Genomic DNA, 11,438 nt, shown 5'->3' with positions numbered 1-11,438 from the left:
GTTTAAAAAAAAAAAAATCAAACTGTGTTACTTGTAATTTGGGTGTCTCAACACAACTATGTGTGCTCTAGAAGCTTACAAAACTGCAAAAGCTTAAAGCAAATGTTTCAGTTACAATTAATGACTGTTGGTGAAGAAGAGGATTCTAGACAGCTTTCCATATGATTATAGCTGTGGAAATCTTCAGAATAAAACTCCGCAGCAACCCCTGCTGTGAAAATGAGAGATTGGCTGTTTCTTGTTGGCAGATACTGACTGGATCCTTTTTAGCAGCAGTAGAGTCTACACTCAAAGGCAGTACCTGAACCTGAACCCGAGTCTGCGTCAGATTATTTAAAGCATATTCAAATATCATGGCAGTTCCTTGGCACCTTCTTAACAAGCAACTTTGAATACTCTCACAGCAGCAAAGTAAAGGGAGTGATGGTGTGGATAGTTGGATTTTTTTTTTTTACCTTCCTCGTTGACGGTAACAGTGCCGTCTTGTTCAGGGCTTTTCTGCTGGCTTCGCACATTGGAAACAGAGGAGAGGAGACACGCTGTAGTTACGTAAGGCCTTCGCATACTTCTGCTGTAACTGGGGAACGATGGTGCATTTAAACACCCGACTCACCTCTTCATTTCTCGGGAAGCTCTTGGACGAGGAGACCGCCTTCACTCGCTCCCACAGCCAGACTGAAACAAGTTCATGAGTTTGACAAAGAGATGGGACACACTTTGCTCAGAACTATAAAATATTCAGTGTCCATGTAACTTTGAATGAAAATGCACTTAAAACGGGAGATTGTAGCTAAAACGATGTAAGCAAAACGCTGACGGTAGCTAGCTCTGAATGCTGAAGGAGGGGAAAACAGCGAACGTTACGCTGGGAAGTACAGGAAACACACAGGCTTCGCCTTCAAAGTTAAAGCATCAATACAGCGTACCAAAGAAAATAATTACGAAGCCAGTCATAGAAGCATTCACATCAGTGTTTATTGTTATTAGTGTTATCTTTAAAATTAAAACAGTCTGCATGCAGGTCATATTTATATTTGATCTCTGTGGCTGAGCGAAGTTTCCATGTGTGGCAAAACAGCTATATTAATTTGCAAATTTCACCGGAAACGTAATGTCTCATTGTAACTAATGGACAGGATCCTGGCTTTCTGCTACATTACCATTCGACCCCAGCGGTTTTTGCAGATGTTTAACAAAGCACTTTTCTTTCTGCTGCCTTCGCAAAAACAATGTCTGCACTAGCTAATAAACATGACGTTTTAAAAAAGATTCAAATGTCTAAATTATACGCACAGCTCTAAATTATGCCCAAGACATTCCGGACTGAACAAAGATCTACTTACGCCGCAGTGGTCCCTCCTCTGATATTTGTCAACAGAGCAGTTTCAGCTTACGCATGCGCCACAGGAAATTAAGTCGCTGGTCCCAGATCGGTTGTCAACCACTTACATACACAGCTACGCTTCCGCCAGTATAGATGAACATCTGAAGGGAGGTCTCCTGGGGGTGATGTTTATACGTTTAGGCCAGAAATTGGGGCATTCAGGAACACTGAGATACGTTTCTGCAGGCGGCTGACCGCCTGTAGTTTCTGTGCGGTTAATTTTCAGTTTCAATATAAGAGTAGCAGCAGGAAGTGCTAAATGTTGTCAGCTTGACACAGTAACCTCGAAGTGTTCGCTGTGCGGCCGAGAGGGATCACTGTTTGTCTCGTGTGTGCAGAGCGGGTCGCGTCGTTTATGGGAATTCTTCAGTGAATTCAGGGTTTCTTTTTTACTTCTTTGGCCTAAACACATCCACAGAGGCTCAACAGTGAAAACTAAGTACGACATGGGTTTCATTTGTTCTCGCGGAAATGTAGTTTACTTTAGTACAAAGAGAATTAGGCCATATAACAATAACCGTGAGCTAATATGAGCGCTTTCAAATGAATAAACGACGACCAGAAGAGGTTATTTATTTATATATATGAGGAAATCTTTAAAAAAAAAAAAAAAAAAAAGCTGGACAGCGCCCGTGGTTCGATCTCTCTTGCGAGAGTAAAGCTTCAAATTGCCGAGAAGTAACCACTGAGCTAAACCAGCTCAGAGCGTGGAAAAGGAAAAACACCTTTTAAAGTCTTCGTCTTCTTTTACAAACCAGGAACTTGTTCTCAGTATTGGAATACTGTCAGTGTATGATAGTTATGGTGGTATGAGTTGGAATCTGAGGGCTGACAACAAATACAAGCGACAAAAGTTAAACAAAAGATACATGAATAAAAAGAAAGCTCACTGGACAGGAGCCAGGACTTCTCATCCAACATCAGTGCCTGATCTCACAAATGTGCCTCTGGAAGAATGGTCAAATTTCAATAAACAAGCTCCTGAACCTTGTGGAAAGCCTTCCCTTCCCTTCCCTTTTCATACTTTCTATTTTTTATTTCATTCACTCAATAATAAATGTGAATAGTTTATGTAACAACTAAAAGAAATCACGAATGAAAAGGAGCAGGAAGAAGTATACACTTATATCTATCCATTCATTAAATATTGCAGTTTTGTGCTCTTCTGTAAAAGAAAAATCGAATCTTTATATATTTTTATATGTACTACCCCACACTTCCACACAATATGTCAGACATGGAACAATGAGTGAGTTATACAAAATATACAAGGCCTTTTTAATTTAATAATTCCTTTTACCTTATTTAAAAATCTATATAAAATAAAAAATAAAACGCAGGACAGCGCCCGTGGTTCGATCCCTCTTGCGAGAGTACAGCGTTCTGGTGCTAGAAGTATAGAAGTAACCACTGAGCTAAACCGGCGCAACGACAGCAGCAGGAAAAGCACCCTTTAAACTCTCCGCCGTCTTTTACAAACCAGGAACTAGTTGTCAGCATTGGAATACTGTCAGTGTATGCTAGTTATGGTGGTGTTAGTTGGAATCAGAGGGCTGACAACAAATACAAGCGACAAAAATAAAACAAATATACATGAATAAAAAGAAAGCTCACTAGACAGCGCCTGCATATGAAAAGAAATGAACATCTGAGTTTGGAGGTGATCATATGTTTAAGGAGGACGTGGAGCCTTCAGGGACACGAGATACGTTTCTGTGTGGTTTATCCCCTTCCAGTTTCCCAGGGAATGTAAGCGTTCTCAAATGAATTAAAGTTGACTGCTCGGTCCAGAACCGCGGTGAAGTTAGTTTCAAGTTGGATATTGGAAATTCAAGCTCCGCAGAGTTAGCGGCATCTAGCTCGCAGTTGATCCGATTCAGGGACTCAGATTTCGACCAGCCGCTCTCTGCCACTCCCTGTTCTCTCGCGCGGAGGTTCAATTAGGGACTATCAATAAATTTCCGAACCAAACATTCTTGAGAAACAAAAATCAATAAATTCCTTATCTTGTGACCACCTGTGAGGAAACTAGTATCAAATCATGCCAATAAATTACATCGGTGAGGTACACACATTTTTATCCAATTTTAAGCCTTTTTATATTTTTTAGCATTTTTTTAATCCAAAAAATATGATTTTTCTTCAATAGCTTCCAGATCATGTGACCCACTGACTCAAAATCTGTGTGAAATTATTCTGCTACACTAGACAGATGAGGGACACTCATTTTCTTTCCATTTTAAACCTTTTTACATTTTTTAGCATTTTTTTTATCCAAAATTTGAGATTTTTCTTCAATAGCTTCCAGGTCATGTGACCCACAAACTCAAAATCCATGTGAAATTATTCTGCTACACTAGGCAAATGAGGCACACTCATTGTCTTTCCATTTTAAGCCTTTTTACATTTTTTTTTAGCAATTTTTAATAAGAAAAATTGTGATTTTTCTTCAATAGCTTCAAGGTCATGTGACCCACAAACTCAAAATCTGTGTGAAATTATTCTGCTACACTAGACAGATGAGGCACACTCATTGTCTTTCCATTTTAAGCCTTTTTACATTTTTTAGCAATTTTTTATGTGAAAAATTGTGATTTTTTTCAATAGCTTCCAGGTCATGTGACCCACAAACTCAAAATCTGTGTGAAATTATTCTACTACACTAGAAAGATGAGGCACACTCATTTTCTTTCCATTTTAAACCTTTTTACATTTTTTTAGCATTTTTTTTATCCAAAATTTGAGATTTTTCTTCAATAGCTTCTAGGCCATGTGACCCGCTGACTCAAAATCTGTGTGAAATTATTCTGCTACACTAGACAGATGAGGCACACTCATTGTCTTTCCATTTTAAGCCTTTTTACATTTTTTAGCAATTTTTTATGTGAAAAATTGTGATTTTTTTCAATAGCTTCCAGGTCATGTGACCCACAAACTCAAAATCTGTGTGAAATTATTCTACTACACTAGACAGATGAGGCACACTCACGGTCTTTCCATTTTAAACCTTTTTACATTTTTTAGCATTTTTTTTAATCCAAAAACTGAGATTTTTCTTCAATAGCTTCCAGGTCATGTGACCCACTGACTCAAAATCTGTCTGAAATTATTCTACTACACTAGACAGATGAGGCACAGCCTTAATGCTATTGAAACGAAGTACAGTTTTATTTTCTACATATAATTTTAAATTCTCTCTTTTGAACTACATTGAACAGGGTAGAAAGATTTTTTCATTAGGTGCACAACAGACATTTCCAGCTGCCTCTCTTTGCCTTTTCATATTGTTTGCTCTTGATGTCTAGGCACAGGGCATGGAACCATTTGTCACAACTGTTACACTGGATCTGTTAAAATATAAAAGAAAACGTATATGTTTAATGGTATAGTAATACAGTAAATACTCCTCTCCTGTCACATAGTAGGGTGTTTACTTGCTTGGCATATGTTATTTATGACTTTATCAGTACCTAGCGGTACAGGATGCTTCAGATTTTCACATTGACAACTCATACTCTCACCCAGTCTGTCATTTGAGGTCCACGAAACTGGGGGCTTGTAGGCCGCACACATTGCACAACAACTCTGGTCATCGAACACTGTAATCAAATTAGGAAATAAACCAAATATTATGATGAAGTATATTATGAAGTGTATGTATGTATATACACACACACACACACACACACACACACACACACACACACACACACACACCACACACACACACACACACACAGCTCAAAAAAAATAAAGGGAACACTCAAATAACACATCCTAGATCTGAATGAATGAAATATTCTCATTGAACACTTTGTTCTGTACAAAGTTGAATGTGCTGACAACAAAATCACACAAAAATCATCAATGGAATCAAATTTATTAAGCAATGGAGGCCTGGACTTGGAGTCACACACAAAATTAAAGTGGAAAAACACACTACAGGCTGATCCAACTTTGATGTAATGTCCTTAAAACAAGTCAAAATGAGGCTCAGTATTGTGTGTGGCCTCCACGTGACTGTATGACCTCCCTACAATGCCTGGGCATGCTCCTGATGAGGTGGCAGATGGTCTCCTGAGGGATCTCCTCCCAGACCTGGACTAAAGCATCCGCCAACTCCTGGACAGTCTGTGGTGCAACGTGACCTTGGTGGATGGAGCGAGACATGATGTCCCAGATGTGCTCAATCAGATTCAGGTCTGGGGAACGGGCGGGCCAGTCCATAGCTTCAATGCCTTCATCTTGCAGGAACTGCTGACACACTCCAGCCACATGAGGTCTAGCATTGTCCTGCATTAGGAGGAACCCAGGGCCAACCACACCAGCATATGGTCTCACAAGGGGTCTGAGGATCTCATCATCTCGGTACCTAATGGCAGTCATGCTACCTCTGGCGAGCACATAGAGGGCTGTGCTGTGGATGTCAGGCCCTCATACCATCCACAGTCTGGAGACGCCGTGAAGAGCGATCTGCTGCCTGCAACATCCTTCAGCATGACCGGTTTGGCAGTGGATCAGTAATGGTGTGGGGTGGCCTTTCTTTGGAGGGCCGTACAGCTGCCCTTTTACAGACTGAAAGGTCAAGTCTGAAGAACGGCAGCTGTGCCCGGAATGTTCATTTTTTTCAAGACTTTTGTATTAAAATTTCATTCAGGAGCTCTTCTGGTGTGCGGAATTCCTTTTTGCATTGTTCTATTTTTGTTCCTGCACCTGGCACTGTGCTGGGCTGAGGTACTGTTGCACCTGGCTAAGAATTTCAGCAGTTCACTATTGGAATGGCTATTACCACAATTAGAAAGTGGCCGTGGCTATTAGCAATAGCAAACAGTTGTACAATACTGCTACTGTTCGTGTGTAAATAACATTAAAACAATATGTCTTTCATAGTGCAGCCAGCTCGATTGGACCCCACTTTAACAACACTGCCACAGAATGACCATCAGCCCCAAATGCCACCTGAGACTCCTGGTCCCATGGAGTGTTCCCCACCATGTGAGGCATATGCTGTACCATGGCATAAAATGCCCCCCAACCTCATGCTTGCCTTAAGAGAAAAGAAAAGACCAAAGCCTAAGGAGAGAAGAGAGCTTGTTCGTATTGTAATTGATGATGTACTCTGTAACAGCCACATACGCCCTGGGAGAGCAAAACTGCGAGAGATGGCCAAGCAGATTGTGCAGCAGTATCCCTGCTCTTTCCAAGACCGAGAACTCAGTGGAACTAAAATCATTGGAACAGGATATGATTCTCTGTTTATACAGCTAGAAAACAGAGTGGATAATGTTAGGAGGCCATTAACAGTCTGCTCAGCAAGGAGACCTATAGAGGAGGAAGATACTGTGAGGAAGAAGCCCATGCAATCAGACTCTTATGGATGTGTTGCATGGCGTCCTGTGGTTGAGGACACAACAGAGCTAGAAAGCAAACAAGATGAGTTAAAACGTGCGTTCCACACCAATCATCTTCAGGAGTCATCTGTTCTAAAATTGATGGCTGAAACATATTGTATCCAACGTGCAACTATAAACAAAGGAACTGCTACTGTATAAACAAAATAGTGGATGAGTGGCCCTTCCTTTTTGAGGCAGTCCACCTTTTTGATCACACAGAGAAGCTCCTTGGCTTTCCAGTTCAAACAAGGCTATCAGATGAACTGACAAGAAAAGAAAAGGCCATCAAGGAATTTCTTGACTTAAAAGGAATCGAGATGCATGAAGGTCCATTACCACTGGTTGCTGGGATTGCAAAATTCTTCAAGGAAAACCCTGACCATCTTTTGTACCAAAATGAGGTGGGTTTAAATTTTTTTTCTTTCTTTAATTTTATTTCTGAGAATAAAATGTCCTGTTTTTTGTTTGTTTGTTTTGTTTTGTTTTTTGTTGGTCTGGTTTAGTTTACTCAAGTGTAAAGATACACTTTTGAATGTAATGGCCAAAATACCTTAAACTTAATGCAAACAGTTATGTTTACCTCCCAAATGCCCATTTTGAGGCATGAAAAAAACTTTCAACACCTTTGTTCTAAAATGACATGACACATCTCTGAATTGTTGACTAATTGGAGGAGCCTGGCAGTAAAGAAATCTACTGAACATTCATTGTGTTTCTTTGTTTTATTTTACAACAGATTTCCAGAAGTCCTGGAGTGAGCATCCCATGCACCCCCTGCATACTTGTCATGGGTTTGTAGCCTATATTACTCTTACCAACTGCCATAGCAGGAAAAATTAATGTCCAATGTAGGGGATTTTCCTGAAAACTAATTTTAGCTGACTAAACGGGGGGGGGGGGGGGGGGGGGGGGGACTAATGGATGATTCTAAAATTAAGACACTTACACCTTACTACTTACTTACTCACTTACTTACCTTACACCTTACTAAAAATAATAAACGAAGCAATTACAATAGGGCCTTTGCACATTTCGTGCTCGGGCCCTAAATATTAGACCTAGTAAAAATATCAGGCCATGATTAACACAGTTGTCTTTTTTTTTTTTTTTTAATAGCAAACTCAGGGTTGCACCTCCATCTGGTGGCAGATGGCTGCATAACATTTAGCACAGCCCTGAATGGCACTGGGTGTTTGTCAAAATCTTAACAATTAATAAATAAGTAAACAACATACTGCATTTGGACATGACAATTATCTTTTGTGATACTGGTGTTTTTATGATTTAAGGAGACCAACTATTCAAGATAGCTGTCGACCAAGAAATTGTAAATGACCACATCAGTTCCCCCATCGTGGCCCTGGCCTACGCTTTTGCTTTATTTTATGTCTTGAACATAAAATACCCGAAGGAGATGTCACTCACTCTGGAATTCATCCAAAGGTAGGCACTTAAAATTTTGATGTCAAATGGAGGATTGTGATGTATTAATTTTTTTATCCCTTTGAGACATTTCACTGGTGGCACCATATATGACACTGCAAGGCTGGCAGGTCCACAACTCTTTGTTCTCTTAACTAATGAGAGCAGGCTCACACTGAGCACATTTGACAGACATTAAAGAGTCTCTAGACATCGTGGCAGATTTTTTTTTTTTCCCCTACATTGTAAATTAATACTAAATTCATCCAAGCTATAAATAAATGCATATAGACTTCTTTTGTAAACAAAGTGTTAAATAAAGCAGAATATGTTTTAGATTTTAGATTCTTTGCAGCAGGCACCTCTTGCTAAGATGACAGCTTTGCACATCTTGGCATTTTTCTCAGTCAGCATTATGAGGTAGTCACCTGGAATGGCTTTCAATTAACAGCTCACACCTCAAGAGTTAATTTCTTGGCTACCATAGCATTTTACAGTGATATGCCATCCTATCTGTTTTGCCTCCACAATCACCTGATCTAAACCCCCCTGAGATGGTTTGGGATGAATTGGACCACAGAGTGAAGGCAAAGCAGCCAATAAGTGCTCAGCACCTCTGAGAACTCCTTCAAGACTATTGGATGCCACGAGTGTGCAAAGCTATAATCAAAGCAAAAGGTTACTACTTTGAAGAATCTAAACTCTAAAACATATTTTGGTTTGTTTAACACTTTGAAGTTTACTACGTGATTCCTTATGTGTTCCTTCATAGTCTGGATGAGTTCAATATTAATTCACAATGTAGAAAAAAACACTGAATGAGAATGTGTGTTCAAACTTTTGACTGGTACTGTATAACTTGAACTTTTATGCTGTGTGATAACAGAGTGGATCAAGGTGATTCGAATATCTCTTTGCTTTCCTCCTGTTTTGTGAGATAAATATTATTGAACACACTGGCACTTTTTCTTTTTTTTTTTTAATTCTTCAGTCCCCTGGGTTAAAATGGAGGCTCTGCCTCTTATTCACTCATCATGGTAATGCGTGGTATTGGAGCTCTATTGCTGGTGGCTTTCTTTATCTACTCACATGCCTTTATCTCAAAGTGAACACAGTCTGAGTTGATTGAACTTTCTCTCATCGGCCTTTATAGCAAATGCAGTTAATAAACTCAGGCTATTTTTTAACTCAGTTTGTTGAACTTGTTTCCTGGAATTGGGCAGGAGATGCATGAGTTCAGGTCTAGCATTTCCAATTTGGCTTAGCTTTATTTTGTACTTTTTTAAAAAAAAATTTTTTTATTGTATTTTTAACAATATATCAATTTACCAGTATTGCAGTTAGAAAACAAAACCATGCATGCACGCAAATAGGTCTCTCTTGCAAATGAGACACTGAGTCTCAGTAGGACTACCTGTATAAATAAAGGTTAAATTAAAAAAAATAACAAGAGTGCACCAAATGTGGAAGACCTTTGAACTGCATGTATGTCAATGTGGAGCACTTAGGTGGGATCTTCCCTTTTATCTCAATGAATAATTCCCAAATATACTCCCAAGTCTCTAGATCACTTTTGATATATTTTTTTTCCTTCAGTCTCATCTCATTCTACACATTACTCTGTAGTTGTCATTCATTTTTGTATGACTTGGTTAACAAAAAATATTATATATTCCACAGAGTGTTCCTGGGAATAAATCCTGAACGAGGGTCAAAGGCTAAGATGAAAGGGAAAAAGCAGCCACACATTCCACCAAGACTGCTCAAGTTCCTGACTGAACTCAACAACTTTGAAAATCCCTGGAAAATTTGAAATGAAACTGGAAATCAAAATGGAACTCTTTGGGCTGCTTTTAGTAGCTTCTTCAAATGGACAAAGGTTCACTTGCATACACATGGACAGCTTCACTGCGCTTTTCCTTTAAAACTCCAGTTTTATCAATAGAAAGCATGACTATTTGGACAACTTTTTGACATAGAGTAAAAAATGGAATCCAGTAATTTTGCAGAAACATGCCAATTGATATTGTAAAATGCCACAGTTTGCATTTAGGTCAAACAAAAAGATCTTTGTTCTTAGCAAGAAATGTTCACGATGAAAAATACTGTAGCATTTGTATTGCAGCTTTGGTTTAGTGCTGCCAGAAAACACCTTTTTTTTGAAAGTTTTTGCTTGAAGTTTAAAGGGTTGTTTCCATTTTCTATTTTGTATGTGTGGTGGTTAACATTTTAGAAAGTAGCACTTTAATGTTGATTTGTTCATTGTTGCAAATGAATTAACAGTTCAAATGTTTGTTAATCTGTTTAAATAAGTCACTGATTGGACTTTTATCAGTAGCAGGGCCTTGATCACATATTTTATGCAGTTTACAGAAATAATTTCCCATTTCAGTTATTTATTCATTCATGTTACTGGGGATGAAAGAAATAACAATGCTAGACTGGTTTTGTTGTAGTATAGTTTTAGTAGTATAGAATTTGTATAACAAATTCTATTTCTGAAGTATTATACAGCTCTTATTGTTTAATGGATATGCATCTTTGTATAATGTTCTTTTAAACAAAACTCTTGCTTACGGTGTTTTATCCAGTTACCTTGGTTAAAGGAAAGAATAGCAATTAAGGCATTTATGAATACATTGGTGTTACAAAAAGAAAAATAAATTTGTTCAATTTATGTTTACATAATGGTTATTAGTCTTTTGTTTAAGTTGCTTTATTGGCACTTTTTAAAATCCTTACGCCTATCTGTATTTTGGCATAATGGTGCAGATTCAGTTAACAGAATTTTCAGTGGTAAAGACATTTTCAGAACATTTAGCAAATTGCCAGTTAAGGTTAGAGAATATCTGTAAATTTACTGAATGATTTGTGGTGGAATTAACAGAAGTGTCCATAAAATAGTACAGAAAAGGTACTGTAAATTTACAGAATTATCAGTATTAAATTAACAGAAATATCTGTGAATGATACGGGAAAGGTACTGTAAATTTACAGAATTATCAGTATTAAATTAACAGAAATATCTGTGAATGATACGGGAAAGGTACTGTAAATTTACAGAATTATCAGTATTAAATTAACAGAAATATCTGTGAATGATACGGGAAAGGTACTGTAAATTTACAGAATTATCAGTATTAAATTAACAGAAATATCTGTGAATGGTATGGAAAAGGTACTGTAAATTTACAGAATTATCAGTATTAAATTAACAGAAATATCTGTGAATGATACGG

General features: G+C 38.2%; 1 protein-coding gene and 1 long non-coding RNA gene across 2 annotated transcripts in view; both read right to left on the bottom strand.

Annotated features, from left to right (window-relative positions):
• Positions 1–1,392, bottom strand: part of usf1 (upstream transcription factor 1) — a 10,430-nt gene extending 9,038 nt beyond the window's left edge. Inside the window, exons 1-3 of the mRNA XM_030744175.1 lie at positions 1,344–1,392; positions 614–675; positions 456–505 (exon numbers count right to left, since the gene is read on the bottom strand). Coding sequence (XP_030600035.1) covers positions 456–505; positions 614–621 — 58 coding nt within the window. The 5' untranslated portion in view covers positions 622–675; positions 1,344–1,392. The remainder of the gene's footprint in view (positions 1–455; positions 506–613; positions 676–1,343) is intronic.
• A 3,136-nt stretch (positions 1,393–4,528) lies between these two features.
• LOC115789934 (uncharacterized) lies at positions 4,529–5,051 on the bottom strand. The gene is made up of 2 exons (XR_004020749.1): positions 4,906–5,051; positions 4,529–4,731 (listed from the first exon to the last, which is right to left on the bottom strand). It is a non-coding gene; the product is annotated as an uncharacterized LOC115789934 (long non-coding RNA).
• Between the last annotated feature and the right edge of the window lie 6,387 nt (positions 5,052–11,438).

Source organism: Archocentrus centrarchus, chromosome 13 (genome assembly GCF_007364275.1).
Source record: "Archocentrus centrarchus isolate MPI-CPG fArcCen1 chromosome 13, fArcCen1, whole genome shotgun sequence".
Taxonomy (NCBI): domain Eukaryota; kingdom Metazoa; phylum Chordata; class Actinopteri; order Cichliformes; family Cichlidae; genus Archocentrus; species Archocentrus centrarchus.
Note: the sequence above shows the minus strand (reverse complement) of the source record. Positions and strands in the feature narration are given on the sequence as shown.